Consider the following 20,067-nt stretch of genomic DNA (forward strand, 5'->3'; position numbering starts at 1 on the left):
AAAATTCTTCAAGCTGCAAAACTACTCCTACAGGTAAGAAACCATTTCTTTCACCTTGCAGGGAGCCACACACATTATGTGGGACAGAGTAGTGAGACCTGAAGCTCAGAATGTTAAGAGCTCCTCAGAGGGGACCATGATGCCATGAGCCTGAACTTTGTCATGTAAATGGCATTAGTTAGTCCTTGGCACAATCTCTCCATACAATGCTGCCTTGTAGGATACTAAGATGTTTTTCTTCATCCTGACTTTGATTTTTGTTTCCCGTTTTAGTAAAACAATTGTGCCATGCTTTAAAAAAAAAATTAAGTTAACTTTAAAAGCTTTTTTCTTATTTCTATTTCTCCCTTCAGACAAGGACACGTCTTTGCGAGATGGGCTTCTTGTATTCTTCTTCCTCATTGTTCCTCTTATTCTACTTGGAATATTTGTATTTTTCAAGCGAAATGAATTAAAGAGAAGATTTTGCGGGAAGAAGAGATCACAATCCCATGGGTAAGTATGAATTTTACACAAACAGAGATTTAAGTCTGTTGATTCTTAAGACTACAAAATAAAGTGACACAAAAGAGAATTGAATTTCAGGTCAACTTTTAGGAAAACTTGTAATATGCACTATCATTGAGAGGTCATACAGGTCAAAAGGCACTCACAAAGTATTGATTAATTACTCAAATAAACCTAGATCAGAATACTAGAGAATCATGTACACAGCCTCTGAATTGCTATGGGTTCAATGATCTTGTATTTCACTTGAAGCAATAGAAACTCATGTGTCATTTAGTTTATAGACAACCACTACTGTAAAGTGAAAAGAAATACCAATTTAATTTACAGTCCACTCTTCTGAGTTGGAAGAATTGTGATCAGTGACGAATGTTAACTGAGTGCCACAGTGCTCACAGATCAAAAACAAACATACCACACCAGCATTTACGCAGAGTTGTATATTGAGGTTCTTAAAAAATATGAAATTCAAACTAGGCAGTTGGCCAGCAGCGCATGGAAGTAGCCTGGTTGATTCAACTTGAAATCTGCTGTACATTCAAAACATTCGGGGCAAAAAATCAAATGCCTTAATGTTGTGCAGAGCCAGGTAAACATGGCACCCCTTTGGCTGTGAGAATGATGTAAGCGGACTGGAGAGATGATTTCTCAAGGTAGTGAAGCATTTGATGGAGGGAGGCTATGGTTTAGTGTGAGGAGGATAAGGCAGTGAAATGCATGGTAAGGACGATGCTAGGAAATGCTAGGAGGGTTGTTTTATGGACGCTGCATTCAGGAGCCCAGGATACAGCAGGAGCCCAGGAGGAGGGCTCTAATCAACTGAATCACTGCAGGCACGCGGTAATCCCCACGGGCGTGGAATGCAGCATTCAGGAGCAGAAGGAAGGAGACTTCAGCCCCCAGGGTGCTGCGAGAGCCTAGGAGGAGGGCTCTAATCAACTGAATCGCTCGAGGGACGCTGTAATCCCCACGGGCGTGGAATGCAGGCATCGGGAGCAGAAGGAAGGGGACCTCAGCCCCCAGGGTGCAGCGGTAGCATAGGAGGAGGGCTTTAATTTATTGAATCTTTCAAAGCACACTGTGTTCACACGTAGGTGTGGGACGTGCCTGGGCCAAGACTGGGCTCATCTTCGCCTGGATAAGGCTAGGCTGGGCCACCCCCCCTTTCACCTAATATAATACTGTTGACATTTTATTCAGAACTTTTAAGGTTTGCTTTTTCAATTTTCTAAAATGGCGAAGCGTGAAGCCTCTGTGATTCCTCCAAAATCTGCACCAGGCACTACCATTGATGACTTTCTGCAGTGGGCGGTGAGAGTGATTACTAACGAGATTGAGTTGGCAAAACAACATCTGTCCCTCTCCTCGCCCCCTGACCTGCAGAGGCAATTATTGTTGATGTGGGCTCTGAACCAAATACATCAGAGGTAAGGCCAGGCCTGTCCGATATATAAACTAGTACTTTTAATGCCCAAGTTGGACAGCCTTCCGGGGACTCTGAGGGGGCACGATCCCAAGATTACCCTGATGGTGCTAAAAAAAGGCGTCAAGTGGCAAAAGGGAGGAGAGCAGATAGAGGGGCCAAATCAAAGAAACTGTACCCTGGTCCAAAAACTATTGCACTGCATGGGGAATGATGGAGATGGAGTTACTGTGGCTATGGAGGTCTTTGCAATCGAGTCTTGGTATCTTTGATGGTCAAATTGAATCCAATTATAGACCGTTTAGAGAAAATAGAGGAAGAACTGTCCAAACTGAACTTCACCCTTGCAGGGCAACCACCTGTTGCAGCGCCTCTAGTTTTTACATTTTTAATAATTTTTTACTGACTTGTTCTTTTTTTAAGTACAGCACGATTTATACAGCTGAGTACAATCTGTGTACAAAACATATCCTCAAGAGAATTGAAAACAAAACCAGTACAACATTGTAATGCAATGCGGTCCATGCATAAGGGCCACCTATGCATAGGTGACAGGAGGAGAAATCAATGCTGTCAACAATTGAGGAGGCAAGGAGCCTGTCTCTCTTGAGGTCATTCACATTGAATAAAAGGTCCAAAGGACAATGTAGGGTGTAAACAGGAAGTTGCGGTGCCTCCTGTTGCTCCCAAAGGAGCCCCCTTATCATCAAACCCACTGCCAGCTCCCACAGAGCTACCACTTTGTCTAATGTGTCATCAAACCAAGTAAGGGGGCGGGAGTAAGTTTGTTGATTGGCTAGAACCTGGGTGATCCTTTCCCTCAGTTTCCACCTGAGTGTGCGCCATATGTCCTAGTGCTCTGTGATATCCCAAATTTATCATGCTCTTGTGTGAAGATTATTGTGCCCTGGAAAATAAAGTTGTACATTGGCTTTGGGACAAATCTAGGTGGCCCATTAACTACACAGGAGAGCTTAATGATCAGAGGAACTCCCAGGATTGGGCCCAGCAACTTTAGCTCACCTAATTTGGTCAAATCATCTTCAGAGTCGAGGTTCGGGCCCCATTCAGGTATTACCACTGAGTTATTTTTGTAGGCCGGAGGTGCTCCCATCCAGATGTGTGCAAGGAAGCACTCATTACCCCAGAGCTGGCAGCCCAATTTTCAACATTGAAGTTCAAGATCCTTTAGAAGTACTCATCTCTCTGGGGGACCTGGACTGACTTTATCCCAATTTGGAGGTGGCCACTAAGCCTGGATCGCAACTTGATATAAGGTGATCTGCGGTCTATGAGCCCTTGGGGCAAGTGGGGCCTTCAGAGAATGGCCTTTCTGTGGTTTTAATGGACCCTATGTCTAACCATAGCAGTTCTGGCGTAAATGAACGAGGATTAAGGTTTCCTTCATGGATAATTGCTGGACTCCACAAAAAGTTAACAAATTCTGATTGGTTCTCTGTAATTGACAATGCAGATACTGTCCTATTGCAAGAAACTTAGCTCTTAGATGATTCTAATGTAAATGATTATTAATTGTTTTGTAGTGCAGCCATTCCAGACAGCTCAGGACGATCCAAGGGGGTTTAGCTTTCTTGTGTTCTGTTAAATTAACATGTCTCTCCACAAGAATAATCAGTTTAGCTCCACACTTTCAGACTATACCAATGCAGATTCCATATTCATATGATGTTATTTTGATCAAACTGTATAATAACATAGTCAGTTGACGAGTGGCAACTGTAATTGAGGGCTTGGAGAAGAATATTTTAGAAACCTTTATGAATAGTTATAATATGGAGACACAAATAGTTTGGGCAAAAGATTTTAACATAAGGTTGTGTGGAAATAGTGAACAATCCCACCGTGTGGCTAATGATGGGAGGAATTATTTTCACTTCCAACATACATTATTCTGGGAGAGTCTGGATCGGATCATGGTCTCCAAACAATTGGCTTTTGCCAAAGAATACAGAATGGATGGGTCTATCCTGCTTCCTACTTATAATGGGGCCACTAATGGAAGCAAGATTAACTAATTTATTTTATCATTGGAGTATGAGGTTAGTGGTTCTTGTATTAGCAATGATAATTTCCTTGTCTTGGTCCTATATTTTCACCTGTTGGGTACTGCAGGGAGATAGGAGAATTTATCATTAACTAATTTGCGAAATAAGGGTATCAGAATAAAATGGGAAACATTTAATAAGGGGTACTTCATGCATAATCTTGTTAAGGATAATTTTCAACCTATTTTAACATTGACATTGGTGGAGGAACCACCCAGGCATATCATAGATCCTTTTAGTGCCCTTTGTGCCGCAGTGGGTAAAGGTCTCAGGCTAAATGGAACATCAAGAGCAATCCCTCCCACAGTCTGGTTCAATCATGCATGCACTTTGGCCCACAAGAAGCTGAAAGTGGCACTTTCTAATTCTCACCGCTCCTGTGAAGAAATCCAGAGTGCAAGGAGGTTCTATAAAGCGACCCTTGATGATAGGAGATCTTAGTTAAGAAAATCAGCATGTGAGGAATTGGAAAAGACTGCTAGCTGGAGGGACAGCGCAGCCTTTTGGAATTTTGTAAATCAACCCTTCTTCACTAGGTATGAAAAGCCGACATTGGACACAGTTATACCAGTTGAAGTTTGGGTAGACCATTTTATTAGCATTTTTAATCCTGGTAACAAAGCTATTGATATTGATAATAGAGAAGCATAAGCCCATACTTCAGGGCTAGATTGAGCCCTTAGCGAATCCATTGAGATAAAGGATGTTTCTGCTGCTATTATTCAGAGCCCTACCAGAAAGGCACCCGGGCCAGATGAAGTTCCTTTGGATCTCTTTAAAGACAGCATTCGGTTCTGGGCTCCTATTTTAACTAATGTTTTTAAGGCATCTATAAAGGAGAACTTACTCAAAGATGGAGGGAAGGTATAGCTGTCCCCATTTTTAAAAAAGGGAACACAAACTCACTGGCCCGTTACCGCCCTATTTCCCTCCTGGACAGCCCCCTTAGGATATTGGGAAAGATATGTGCATCTAAATTGGAGGCATGTATGCAAGAAAATCAGGCCCTGTCAAGAGTCCAGTATGGGTTCCGTCCAGGGATCGGCACTGTAGAACAGTGCCTAAAACTTCCTGATCATTGGCAAATACGCAGAGGTTCCATTTACCATGCGTTTATGGGCCTCTCCTGTGCCTTTGACATGGGCAACATATGAATCTTTAGGATAGTATGACTAGGATGGGAATTAATCAGGCTGTAATAGGACTAATACAAAGGATGCATTGGGACGCTGCAGAAAGAGTCAGATATGGTAAAGAAGGTGAACGTTCCCCTAAAATTAATTCCCTGTTAGGGGGTAGACAAGAGATTGTGATGGCACCACTCTTGTTTCTCATATATATTAACGACCTGTACTTTTATTTGGCCAAGTAGGGAAAGCTTTCCTCAAAATAAAGTCCTGATTTCTTCCAGTTTTATTGTGTGCAGATGATGCAGTTTTAATGTCGAGAACCGCAATTGGGTTGCATCTTAGAGGGGGTCAGGATCTTAAAACAAATATAAATACATCTTTTGCAATGAGCATTGACCCTACAAAAGTGAAAACCAGGTCATGTTACATGGGTATGTGGTCGGAAATTTTAAGAATGAAGACTTTAACTTATTTGGGATTCCCCCTTGGACCAAAATGTAACTTGGAAAAACCCATATAATATTAGGATTGTTCAATGTTAAAGAGTTGTGTAGTCGATCTTAATTAACCTTTGCTATAAGGTTGGGATACAAGCCAATCAGAGGAATGAGTAATATTTATAAGACCGGGGCCATATGTAGGTAGCTTAATACCGGTCGGTAACGGCCGAAAATCTGTAAATTTGCCGGTACCGACCAGTGTTTAGCTATTTTTAATGTAGGTGGCTGAATTTAAGGATTCAGTAATTTACCGATTCGGTAATTTAAGGAATCGGTAAATTACCGAATCCTTAAAATAACGAAACGGTAAATTACCGAATCCTTAAATCCTATGTAGGGAGCACTCAAGTGAGTGCATTTTTGATTTAAAGGATTCGTTATTTACCACCAACTACAAGTTGGTGGTAAATATCGAAAACCTTTTAAAAAAGTAATTTTGTGCTTTTTTAAAAGTGTCATGTGGCAGACATACATGCATGTATGTGTGCCACATGTGCACACATGCACGATTCAAGGGTGTAACAGGGTGTCAATGTGACACCCTGTCACCCTTGAATATGTTCCCCCTATTACCGATTCGGTATTTACCGAATCAGTAATAGTGAATGGCTTCCAATTCATTCCTATTTGCCTGCAGGCCCATAGGAATGAAGGGGAATTACCGAATCGGTAAATACCGAATCGGTAATACCGAATATTATCGTAAAATTTACCAAATTTTTACCTACATACTATTTACAGACTCTTAAATACCAAATCGGTAAAATTCGGTATTTAAGAATCTGTAAATAGAGATTAACTACATATGGCCCTAAATGTTTCTGTGGCGTCATATTGAGCAGTAGTTTGGGGATATAAGGATGCCGGGCCATTGCAGCAAGTCGAGAATAAATCTCTGCAGAGTCTTTTGGCAGTGCCTCAATCAACCCCTGCTTTTATGTGCCAGTTAGAGATTGGACCGACTAATTTGGGAGACCGGATTATGTTGAAACCCACTGTTATGGCCCTGAATCTGAGGGAATGAGGAAGCGTAGCTATCAAGAGAAGTATTTGAAGGCTGTCTTTCTCTGGATAATGTTTATGCCATCTCTTTGTTTAACTATATAAATTGGGAGTGCTTTTGGATTAAGGTTCGACAGAATTGTTAGGGAAAAGTGCGATATATCAGGTGAACAAGGCTTTTCAGGAAAGGCAGGGCAAACTACTTCGGGGGAACTTTGACAAACTGTGTGGCAGTGCCAATTACAACTTAATCAAATTGTCATATGGGTGTGAGTCTTATCTCTCTTGATTTTTTAACATGAATCCTAGGTTTTATATTGCAAGATTTCGATTTAACTTGCTGCACTTTTTAGTTGTATTTCCCAGGAAAGCTGCTTGGGGTTCACTGCTACCGAGATGTCCCTGTGACTTTGTTTCCCAAAAAAGCGCAATGCAATTTGTTCTATTTTGTCACTTATATTGCTATGCAAGAAACCACTTCCTTGACCCAATACTACACTCATCTAAGATAAGATCTCATAAGGTAGTTTATATGCTCCTGCAAAAGTGAGATATTATAGAACTCTGTCTTGCTGTGGTAAATTTTGGCCATCTTGCCCTGAGGAAATAGATATGGGTCAATGCAATGAACCCTGAGCATGGCTTCGCGGACATTGCACACACAGAGTTCTTGAGGAATTAAGACCATGATCTCACTCCCCCAGGGTTCTTACAACCTGTTATTCTATGATTTTTAATGTATTTTGGGCTCCACTTCCAGGGTGTTTTATATACCTTTCATATTGCAGCTGTATTTATAAGCTTTGTTGCTGGGAAATATGATTGTGTGATGTTATTTTCTTGTGAACTGTTTTTATTGTGCTGTTATGGCTTAATAAGGTCGAATAAAGATTGTTTGACTGACTGATTGTTTTATGGGACCGGATGGTGGAATGTTGCACTGCAGGTAGTGTTAAGCAGGCATTTTAGCAAAGCCCAACAATGATCTACTGCTGAGTTCATTGTCTGTGTGAAGGGACAGCAAGGCAGTCGAGCCACCAGAAAGAAAAGTCAGCAGAAGGCACGCAACACCTTATGCATGCTGTCAGGAGTACACTGCTTAACGTGCAGCACCATAAATAAAATAATGTAAATACTCATCAACTGGTGCAGACACGAGACACCACAGAGGATACCCCCTGGGGCATAAAGGCATTCCTCTACATTTGTAAGCGTAAGCATAACTTTCAGTAGCTATTGGGAAACTAGAATCATAGCTTGTATGTTTAGGCAGTAATGTTCACAGCAGAAGTATGGTAAAAATTGCATACACAAGACAGAGAGCTTTCTTAGCTGTTGAGGCAAGAAAGAGTGTCCATCAGCATCTGAATGGTGCTTGAAGAAGAACAAACTCCAAGTAAAAGATTTTTTTTTACCAACTGTTTTCCATTACCATTTTTAAATGCAAACATGCAAAGGGAGCCCATAACATGACACAACCAAGGCGTCCAGGTCATATCACAGACTAATTACGCGTGAGAGATGGGCATCACCAGTAGATGAACAGACCTCAGGGTGCAAGTAAAATACAATATTGTGTCCTGACTCAAAATAGATGGGGCAAGACAAATTTGTTCTCCAAAAGATATCAGCAAAAGGGGAGAACAGTGTCTGGAAATGAAGACGGTGCAAGAATGCACGTGTCCTAGGAGAAACCAAAACATATTCTAGAAGAGAGCTGTGCGGTCCTAGTACAACAATGTTAGTTCTGTGTGTTTTTTTCCATAGAATGAAGAAGGTGACAATATTAGGGCATTTTTTGAAAGGTGGATAAAAATATATTGATGAGGGTAATATCACCATGTGATCCATCACTAATTGGGTGCTTAGGGTCCTAGTATAAAGTCCATCATTGGGAGCGCTGCTGAGGGCCGTCATGGCAAACATCTTGACCTCTTTAGACAGAGTGATTATATTTAGGGGAGTGCAGACCTTAGGCATATTTCAATATTGGAACATTCAAATCAGTGCCTTCCACTAAAGTGGTGCAGAGAGCGAAACTTGTACGTAGGTAGCCATAAAGCGTTAGCTCAACAATAAATCAAAAATGTATGCTGCTATACTGATCCACGTTGAATACGATAGCCTCTTGCTGAGTAAGGGACTTAGCTAATCATCATAATGTGTGGGTGTATGCAAAAAAGCAAGTGTTAGCAAAACAAAGCATAAGTGAACGACTTCACCGTCACAGGAGACTCCTAGGGAAATCTGTATGGAAGAACCAGTCCTGGGTGAGAAATTGAGGACGCGAACCTGCAGGAGTTCAGTAGTAGTCAACCACTGAGTGGTTGTATACAATCATCACTGTATTAAAGGTAATTTTTCTTGCTGTCATTTCAGACAAGATGAAAGAAGACCACCTGCTACAGCTGCGCGACCTGTAAATGAACACAAAGGAGCCGCTTCCAACAGTGTGCCCAAGGAATCGGTAGGAGAAGTTTATTTGTGTTTTTATCTTTGACACGTATTTCATTATTACTGCAAGTTTTTGTGTGATCTAGATGGATACTGCTTTGGTGGTTTATATCTTACAATTTGCTGGCAAATCAAGACTCTGGCTCTCATGTATGAAGCTATTTTACAGCGAGAAAGGCTCCGATTGGCAAAGTCAGAGTCTTTCCGACTGTACAATGGCATTTTTAATTCACCAAATCCATATTTTCTTTCTTTTTTTAAACACGCCCTCTTTTTCTTAAAGGACAACAGGCTACGTTATAAAAAAAAATTGCTTTCTTTAAAAAGCTATATCAGACATGCTGGTCTGCTGACCCCAGAGGCCTGTCATTGTGGCAAATCATAGTGGGTCTTAATTTATGAACTACCTTATGCATATTAATGAGGTAGGTCGAATTGCGACTCCCTATGAATTGGTATTTTCAGAACCAACCTATTAATACATAGGTCGGTCCTCAAAATACCAATGGATTCGTTGGAAGTCGGCGTGAAAATTGTGACCGCTTCTAACAAATCAAATTTTTTATTACATCCCATTTAAGGAATCACAAATTACAAATAGTTATTTGGGTCAATTTACGATGTTTTAAATGGAATATTTGTATATGAGGGCCTTTGTCTTTTAGAATTTTACATGCAGTTTGGTCCTCTCACTCGCTCATAAAAGGAAGAAGAAGGAGAAGCAGTAATTGCGTCCACTTTCTACAACACTTAACAGTTCGAATGTTTTTATCTTCCGCATAATGAAGACTTAGTAAAAATGCCTCTTTAGTTCTTGTTGGAAGATAAACCGATATGTACAGATGATAGAAATGTTAGTAATTTAACTTTCACAAGAGAGCGGAGAACTCCAAAGGTGTGACACATTGTTGGAGAATGTTTCTTGTTTACCAGTTTCGGGCCAATAGTGTACTGATCTGGAGCCATTTCAGTCGAGCTTCAGTTGGCCCATATTACAAGCTACTACTGTACTTTGTCAGTTTCGCCGGAGAGCCAAAGTCTCACTTAGGATGATACATAATAGATAACCCCCTTTCTTAGCACTTCATGCGCACCAGGATCCTACAGCACACTGACACGTAGGGTTGAGGTAGTCACAGTGGTTACATCCATAATGTACATATGCCTCACATAAATGGGTTAAGCAATTTAGGGATGATAGCAGGATTACATTGTAAAATACTGCCCTTAGACACAAAAACACTAATAAGATAATAAAACAATGGAGTGATTTCTTTAGACAGGGAAATAAGAGTAATTATTGGTAATAATGACAATAATGTTTCTTGTTCACAAGCATTGATTTTATATAAAAATATATCCATATTTAATAATGCCTGATGGCAGAATGGTAATCGTATAGCATAATAAAGATGTATTACGTGTATTTTCGGATGAATACTTCTTCCAGCTGATTCCTCACATTATCACATAATAAATACCCCAAGATGCCAGGCTGGATCCAGAAACATTTCTTGCCGCAGGTGGTGTCCAATTCTGCCCACTTAGCAAATGACGACGCTGGCTTGTGAATGGCCCACTTGGCACTTTGCCATCAATCCCTGCTTTTTCTCACTGTACTATCATGGACTTGGACTACTTATCGATTAAACTAGGTCAAATGTTATTGCCTTAGGTTATACATACATTTCCGGTTATTTTGTTGTGTTGGTTGAGACCACAGGTTTGTCATGTTACGTACCGCTAGACCAAATGAGGTCAGAATTATATCATACCCATCCCATAGCACTGTTCTCCAACATAGAATTACATAATGAGACATCTCTAGGTTATTTCCCATAGTTATAGCGTATTGCTCTCCTATCATTGGTTGGAGTGATTTCCAAGCAGAACTTTTCTAAAGCAGGGTTCAAGGACCTCATCCACCTCACTGGATATGCATATTTAAGTTACCAATAAAGGGGTCTTGGGCACTTTTAATCCTCCTCTCAATGTTCATGTCAAGCACATTCTACCAACATTCCACATTAATCAATAAATAATTGATGAGAGGTTTTAGCATCACAACTAAATTCGTTGTTTTGCTGAGTAATCTGAGACGGTTCAGCTATTTAAGAACCATAGCCCATATTTTTTGAGGAAGGCTGTAAATGCTTTACCTTTCCTGTTCATCTTTTTTCCAGTTCATGGCTGGCTTTGGTATGCAAAAACAATAGTTCATGGATAGAATGCAGAACAATGGCATACATTCACCCCAGTACAGAGATCTGGGCCTAAATCCATCTTTTTTTTTGCTCACCAAACCACCCCAGTTCAGACATGGCCATATGCAAATCCGCCTTGACCCTGTGCCTAATGGGAACAGTCCAGCCCGAACTGCCAAACCTGTCTCCTCTTCTGAAATTGAGTCAACACCTTCCACATTGGCATTTTCCCTTGTGACAAGCAGTTTGGTCTCATTGTCCTGAAAAGCAGCTGGCTTCTATGCAACCTACGCCATATCTTTTTCTTTATTTTGAAGGTTTTGTATAGCGCGAACAAGACCCTTACGGGTATCAGAGCGCTTTAAGTGCAGATGTAAGTAATAGAAAACAAGCATAGAGAGTAAAAGGTGAGTCTAATACAAAATAGTCACTAATACTATATAAATAAATATGTTACAGGTGTATATGGACAGTTCAGGTAAATTTAGCCTTGAGAATAGCTTCCACTTCTTTTTTGAAGAATGCAGTAGAAGGATTCTGGCTAGTTTCTGGGGCAAAGCATTCCAAATCCTGGAAGCCATTCCTGAGGAGGTACGGTTGATCTGATACCACACGAGAGCACCAGTTTCTGAGCTAGATAACTCAGAGTTTTCTGATGTAATGCCTTGTGCGTCATACAAGCGATTTTCAGATGAATTCTCGCCTAAAAAGATAGCCAGTTGAGGGCTCGCAGATCAGGGGAGATGTGACTGTTTCTTTTGGAGCCCTAAGAGGGGCCGTCGTCGATCTGGGAAGGCCGCTGTTAGACCTGGCACCATTGGCATGGGTCTCTCTTCCATTTTTTCTGGTGCCTATGTATTTTTGCTGGTGTTGTATGCTTTAGGCACTGTGCAAGTGCTCCCTATTGTAAATTGATGTACTAATCAGTGGTTCCATGTTTGGCTATTTGGTTTACTTGTCAGACCCGAGTCTAGTGCACTGAATGTGCCCAGGGCGTGTAATCCAAATGCTGCTGGTGGGCCTGCAGCACTGGTTGTGCCACCCACAGAAGCAGCCTTGTAAAATGTGTCTAAGGTCTGCCATTGCCTAGCCTGCATGCAGTCTGGTACGGTCATTCTGACTGGGCAAGTGCACCCACTTCCCAGTCCCTTAACCTTCTCTTTTCTTCATATCAGTCACCCCTATAGTAGTCCCAAGGGCAGGGTGCATTGTAAGCATAAGTTAGGACAAGCTCTGATGTGTGTGGCATGTCCTAATAGTGAATTACAGCCATTTTCGTTTTTCACTATTGCAAGGCTACCTGTTCTCCATAGGCCAGAATTGGCTGTTAGAGTTATTACAGTTTATAATCCTAACTGTCTCAGAGAACATAGTAGAAATTCGAATTTAGTATGCCTGAACCCAGAATACTAAAATACATCTTTTAGTGAAGTTTATTTTAATATGCTGTGTTTGCAAATACCACTTTTAGAAAGTAGGTATTTGCTTGTCTAACCATTCAAACCTGCCTCTGCTGGTTTGTGTTTCCCATGTCTGGTTTTGTGAGTGACAGGGCTGAGAAATTCCAAGAGACAGGCTGAGCCACCCAGTGGTGAATAGAGAGATCTGCATCTAGATGGGAGGAAGGAGTTGCACCTGAACCTTGAATAGGGCTGTGCCTGCCTTCCACAATGCTGGCTCCACCCCCTGGGGAGCGGCTGATGTCTCTCCCCTGCACACTGAAAGAAGAGAAGGAGTCCTGTCAACAAAGTGCTCCAGGACTGTACATGCCTTCCACAATGCTGGCTCCACCTCCTGTGGGGCGTCTGATGTTTCTGCCCTGTACTGTGAAAGGAAAGGAGAAGTCTGGTAAACAGAGTGCTTTAGAACTGGTTTGGACTGGGCAAAGGCCCCTCTCCCCTCAAAGAACAAAGGATTTGGGGGTATAAATATTGGGACCCTGATCCAATGAAATTAGATCACTTTGGACTACAAGAAGAAACCTTTACTGAGGAGAGGAACCTGAAGAAACTGAGGAGAGACTATTCCCAAGCTGAAGTGCTGCTTGGGGGATTGGCCTGCAGTGGTTGCCTTACTGCCAAAGGAAGGAGAAAGGTACTTTGTGTACTTTGCTTCCAACTTGTGAAGGATCTTCAAGGGCTTGGAAAAGAGCTTGCCTCCTGCTGAAGTCTCAGGGACAACAGACTTCACCCACCAGCTCCCCAGAGTTTTTTTGGAAGTGCCCCATGCTGTTTTGGGCCTTCTGAGGAACTGCGTGTCGCAAGGAGCTGGAAGCGAGACTCAACAAGAAGAAGCGTGTCGCCATCGCTGTGCCTACCGTCGGAGGGTGTCGCCGCTGGAACTGTCACACTACACCGCATCGGAGAGAAGCGTGCCGCAACGAAGAGGAAGTGTGTCGCCGTCGCTGCTGCTGCCGTCGCAACTCCGAAGAAGGAGGGTGTCACCGCTGTAGTTGTCTTACTGCACCGCATCAGGAGAAGAATCTCGCAATGAGGTCGGAGCGTGTCGCTGTCGCTGTGCCTGCCGTCGCAACTCCGAAGGAGGAGGGTGTCGCCGCTGGAACTGTCACTTTGCAACGCACCCACCAAGAGCACCTCGCATCCCAGAGAAGCGTGCCGCCGTCGGAGCTGCTGCCGTCACATCTTGGATGTCGCCGCTGTAGTTGTCGCATCGAGTGGAAGCTTCAAGCATCGTGGGAGAAGAGCGTCACCGCTGGAGCTGTTGCCGTCGCATCAGAAGGGTGTCGCCGCTGCAGTCCACGCATCAAACCGAGAACTTCTCGCATCCCTGAGAAGCGTGCCACATCTGGAAGATCTTCACGTCTTTATTTCTTTGCACCTGACTTTGCTGCATTTCCCATCGCTGCGACATTGCTTGTTGTGGAAGCGCAACGCAACTTAAGGTACATTGACGCAGAGTGTCGCATCTAAAAACTGAACTGAACTATGCTTAAAACAACCATCTTAAAGTAATCACAGTGTGTATTTTTGTCGTTTATGGTCTTGTGGTAACTCTATATAAAGTCTACTTATTTTTTATATAAAACCTGTGTGGTGTCCATTTGTAGTGTTATCACTTGGTTACGGTATGTGGTCACAACTGCTTAACTTACAACGCCTCTGAAATAAGCCTTGATTGCTCGCGCCACGCAGCCAAGAGGGTGAGCAGGGGTTATTTTAGGAGTGTAATCCCCTTGTCCTGACTAGAGAAGAGGGTCCCTATTTGTCTCAAGTACCTATCGGTGCCAACTAGAGACCCCCAAATCTAACAGCCGCATAGAATGACACTCCCATATTCCACTCTAGGGATAACTAGGGCTTGAACTGCCTGTTTGAAGTCATTTGCGGGCAGGAACGGTTTCAGACTTCTCAAGATTTTCATTTGAAAATGTGCTCCTTTTGTAGAGGTGCTAATATGTTTCTGCATATTTAGATTTCTGTCCAGAGTCACTTCCAACAATTTCACTGAGTCTGCAATGAGGGGTTGACCATTGAGTGCTGTTAGGTGATTTATCCAATCGAGGATGGTGGTCGATTGGTATGGGGGAGCGATTAAGAGGAATTCGGTTTTGAGGGTGTTTAGTTTCAGATGGTTTTCGGCTAGCCAAGTCTGCGTTTTTTGAAGCGTTTCTTTGAGTGATTCCCACTCTGTGATTGGTTCGTGGTATCGATTCTGCAACATCACCCAAGTCATTTGATTTCAGCTGCCTTCTTTTGAAGATCGGATACACTGGTGGGTAGCAGTTGTTCATTCAAATAATCCTCCATTCATATCGTATGCTGGTTCAATTGGGGAACATCCTTCTTTCTATCTTTGCCACTCGATGGGTAGTCGTATGTATAAAGGTGCACTCTTGTGATTCATAGGCATTGGAAAATAGCCTCCTTAGAGAGTACACTCTCAAGTTTGCTTTTTCCTCTTATAGCTCCTTTAACTTTTCACCTTGCCTACTGGTAGACCTTCACTTTTAGCTCTCCTGTAAGCCCTGCATGTTTCACTCGTTACCTTACAAATTTCTAAGTGCCCCAGTTTCTTCTTGACATTAATGCAATGACCCCTTTCAATTATAGCTATTCGTTCTTCTTTCTCTTTATATTTATTAGGGTCAATTAGATCACCTTTCAGAAGAATGTTTCCTGGAATTTCTGATGGAGCACTACCATCGGCTAGTTGTAATGATTTAGTCATGGCACTAGTGCTAGTCAAAACTTGGAGTATTGTTGTTAATGATGCAATAGTGTCCGTTCTACACAAGGATTTCTTTAATTAGAGAAACATATAGTTCATTACTCTGTTCAAGGCGCTTAAAGCTTCTGAAATAATAAGATTTTCTGTATTAGTAATACTTGGAGTTCCCATATTGGGGCTATCCTGAAAAATGTAATCTCCCAAGCAGAACCCCAAATTCCTATTGTCGGACTCTTCTATAATTATGTTGTTAGGTTCAGGGTGCACTACTGCCTCTATGACTTTAATTGGATGCATTCTTCGCATAATTTAATCAGGTATATCTGGGAGAATATAGTCCAGGCTCGTATGGGAGCTTGACAAAGGAAGATGATCATTTGCTGTTTTCCTTCGGTTAATAACCTTGCTGGCAGTGTCAGCTGTTTAAATACGGGGAACCCTAGATTTAATTTCAGGTTCACTTGACGCAAATCCTCCAGTACAAGACTGCTGATTTAAACTGATAGCTCTTAATGGTTTAACCCTCATGACTACAGGAGTTGAATTTGGATTTAGATTGAAGGATTAATTTGTGATGGGCGCATCAACAAATCAAACTCTTTTGCTGCAGTCTTATGTCTCCTTAATAGGGTGCTGTATTGTGGTGCTCACCTCACTTGATTCGAAGTTCTCAGTCAGTCATAGTATTTTCTTGGAAACATCTGTCATTAAATTTGACTTGGTAATTCATGTGGCAGTACAGTCAGCTTCCGCAATCGGCTGATCGTAAGATATTTGCATGAGCCCCAAAATCAACTTTTGGTTTTGGTTAAAGAAGCAAGCAGCTTATTATCGCTCCTTAGTGACCAACAGTGGCCATGCTTGCTTTCCCCAGGTTTCTGCTCCGATGTTATCTTTGGGCTTGGCAATTGGTAACTCAAGTCCACTGAGTCAAACAACTAGTGTTTTTGTGATTGAATCCATTCCATTCCATTCAGATATGTTAAAGACTGAATTGATTGTGGATCAATAATGGATAGATTTCTACTCCAGATGACCCAGGCCCGCCTACTGAAAACCCCAGTCAATACCAACCACCTAGCGACAGCCAACACCAGCCACTATACCTGACTTCCAAGGCCAGCACCAGATGTAGTTGGATTAGGCACTCAGTGGGTCAACCATTGGCTAAGGGTCAAATGGATATGCTTGAAGAATGTTTATAGGGTGTTAAATATTATATCCCTTCTTCCAGAGTTGATATGGGTCCTCAGCCACCATTTAAGGTATCTGATACTGCAGATATGAGGTATATTGAATTCCTAAGTCCCAGTCAGCTAATTGAATCAGAACATCCAGAATCCCCTGGGTGTAGCCCTCACCGTGCTGGAGACACCGTTGGGGCCCTTACATTGACTGCCTTGTTCCTGGTCCTGAGACCGGCAGGTAGCAGCATAGGTTTTACAGAATGCGACTTGTTGCAAAACAAATTGCAGGAGCCCAACCCGGGCTCAGAGCTGCCCACCACTCTGATGTTCCAGGATACGTGGATGATGTTAGATGTTACTGACAGGATACTTGCTTCCCAGTATTACAGGCTGCCAAGACCACTGCTCAATACTAGATGCACGTACACAGCAGAAGCTTCCTCTGTAGCTCTCCAACAGACCGTGCAGCAAAGCAGCCGCCAACACACTTTTTAAAATATAGTTTTGTCCTCGTATCACCAATGTCTGCAAAAACATCAGGCCTTTGTGTGCGCCCGATTTCAACCTCAGGCCAATTGCAATTAGGACTCTGGCCCTGCTGATCCAATCCTACCAGTTTCCTGGTTACTGGTTTCAACCAGGTGTAATCATAGGGCATCTCCTTACGACGTTACAGTTCCACACCATCTATGGAAATCATCCCAAATCCTACTACTAGAGCCCTCCCCAACACCAAGGTCCATTTTGCACAAGGTTCTGACTGCCTACAGCCAATCAAGCCCCTTGGGGGGAGGGGATATGTCCATCGTTGACATATCTCTCCTGGCTAAAATCATCATATATTTATTTATTGAACAGTTTTATATAGCGCGAACATGACCCATGGGTATCAGAGCGCTTAACAACATATGGAATATGTTAAAACACAAACCTATACAATATGACAACACAAACATATATAATATACAATAAGACTAAAAGGTAATTAGTTAGGAATAATTCCATACCGGACGATTTAGGAAGGTAATGTAAAAATAACAATACGTAAGGACCGGTATCTGTTTAAATGTTAGTATATAATGCACTGAGGTAGGTTGGGGACTAATTATATTTCTTTAGGTCTCTATCTTCTCCAGTCCCATGGTTGGCATCATCTCAACCGCCGGTGTTATCATATCGTTGGTGATTTTCTATGATTTTTCCTGAGATATTATCTAACAGTCCGCTCAATGTCAGGTTTTAGCTGGTGGTTAGTCATGTCTGAGGTAGGAACTTACTCATAAGAAATATCTTAGCTTCCCTCTTAAATGTTGCAGTGTTTGTAATTTTTCTGATGCTCGGGGGAAGAGAGTTCCAGATTCTGGGGGCCGCTCCTGAGAACTCTCTCTCATAGGTTTTTTTCTTTCTAAACATAGGTGGTCTCAGCACCAGATCTCTGGCACTCCGGGCAGGTCTGTGTCCTCCTGAAATTTTATTTTCTGGGCGAGGTATCTCGGTGTGCTGTAGTGAATTGCTTTATGGGTGATACATGCCATTTTTAGCTGTATTCTGGCTTCGTAAGGTAGCCAGTTTAAAGCTTTCAGGTGAGGGGAGATATGATCAAATTTCCTTGTTCCTGTAATAAGTCTTGCCGCTGCATGGAGGCATGCTTTTAATGGTGCTGTTGAGATTTTTGGTAGTTCTGCTAGCGTTGTTCACCCATATTCAATCCTCAAGATAACCAATGATTGCACTGCTAGTTTTAGATCCGTCTCCATTAAAAATTATTTCAAAACAAAAGGGCTCTTCTTACTGCCGACATGGGCTGACTGGGGCAGTCCTCCAACCACATCAGTACCAGTGTTGAGCTCAGAGTAATATTCAGCCCAAGAATATCACTGACAACTTTCTCAACATCCTGCCAGTACACCTGTAGTTCAGGGCATTCAAAAACATATGTAGGTCATCGGCTCTTAACAAGCCACATCTGCAGCATCTTGGTATCGATACTGGAATAAGCTTGGCTAACATCTGGGGCGACCAGTATAACCTGTTGATTGTGAAAACATGATTCTGTTTCAAATTGGCGGGTTTGACCATCTTATGAATTATTTTTAGAGAAAGTTGCCACATTAGCTGTGGGTTTGTCATCTGGAAAGCTCCTTCCCATACCCAGGATGGCGCCTTTAGCTTCCTATCTTCGGCTTCTAGGAGAGTCCAATACCAATCAGCAACTTCCTTTTTCCTAGAGGCCTCATCCTGTAGTTTTGAATCGAAGATCCACTTAGGCAGTTTAACCGCACAAACTTGAATCTCCCCTTTCTATGAGCTGCTGGAGAGCCGCAAACTTTTCCCTCAGGTAAAGACGAAATCAGCGTATTCCTGGAATGTCCTGGGCAGCTGGCCGTCAATTTACTGGTCCTTGGAGGCATGTGTGGTCATACTGTCTCATCTCCTCCTTCAGTTTTAGCAATGTATCGCCGATGCTTTGTTTCTCTACTCTTTCATCCTCATAAAAATGAAGAAATACAGAGAAGGTGAACCGAGACGGCTCCTTCTGTGGGTCTGGAAGAAAGACGTCCAGCATATTCTTTTAGCAAGTTCACTGGTGCTCCATCTGGAAAACCATATTCGCATTTTCATATCTTGGACTGACAGCAGTTGTAATATTCTTTTGCCAAGGGGCAGATGAAGACATATAGTAATTGTTATGCCACTGACTCCAAGGGAGTAGAGCACCCTATACAGTGTTGAATTCCAGCTCCCTACCCTACAGTTCACCGGGTTTGCTCTGTGAAATATTTCGCACTTCTTCAAGGGGAGGTATTGAACCTGGTATTTAGGCATGGAGTTAAGAAGTGCACCATTTTGAACAGGAAAAGGACGTGTCCTCCATATATTTTCTTTTAGGAAAAAGAGTGCAGATGGGAAAGAGGGGATCATTTCTGAACAAAGGTACATCAAAAAATGTGTAACAAGAAAAGATCAAGGTGGTCACATTGAAAGGCTTGTCTTTTCCTAAGTCAAGGAGATTTATTGATGTCAGTAGATCACCAATGTGAATATTTACACTTTGCAGGCAGAAAAGCTCACCACAACTACTTCTCTGTTATGGTTGTGTATTCCCATTTGCAGTTCAAGTTTCTGCCCTTCTACTTGAATCAGCTTTGAGGTCTTTGCTATCATCTTTGCTGTGGTGGCGATGCCTCTATGCTGTCAGATCCTGCACATCTTTTCACATATGGGCGACTGACAACTGAAAGCCCCCTTGCAGTTTCAAGCTTCCGTAGCTTTGCAGATCTCCTCAACTTTCATTAATTCCCTGAAATTGTTCAATAACTAGAGGAAGTTACCCTTGACTGGTGATTTGTCATCGGTGAATGAAAATACTACCTTTGATACTGAAACCATCTGCCTTGAATTCTTT

The 20,067-nt window shown here is 42.3% G+C and overlaps 1 protein-coding gene across 2 annotated transcripts in view; it reads left to right on the forward strand.

Moving 5' to 3' along the window:
• The window catches only part of ADAM9 (ADAM metallopeptidase domain 9), a 563,447-nt gene that overhangs the window by 482,257 nt on the left and 61,123 nt on the right, over positions 1-20,067 (forward strand). For both annotated transcript variants that reach the window (XM_086943740.1, XM_086943741.1), the window contains exons 19-20: positions 354-495; positions 9,008-9,095. In XM_086943740.1, the coding sequence (XP_086799866.1) occupies positions 354-495; positions 9,008-9,095 (230 nt within the window). The remainder of the gene's footprint in view (positions 1-353; positions 496-9,007; positions 9,096-20,067) is intronic.

This window comes from Lissotriton vulgaris, chromosome 11 (assembly GCF_964263255.1).
Source record: "Lissotriton vulgaris chromosome 11, aLisVul1.2, whole genome shotgun sequence".
In the NCBI taxonomy this organism is placed as follows: Eukaryota; Metazoa; Chordata; class Amphibia; order Caudata; family Salamandridae; genus Lissotriton; species Lissotriton vulgaris.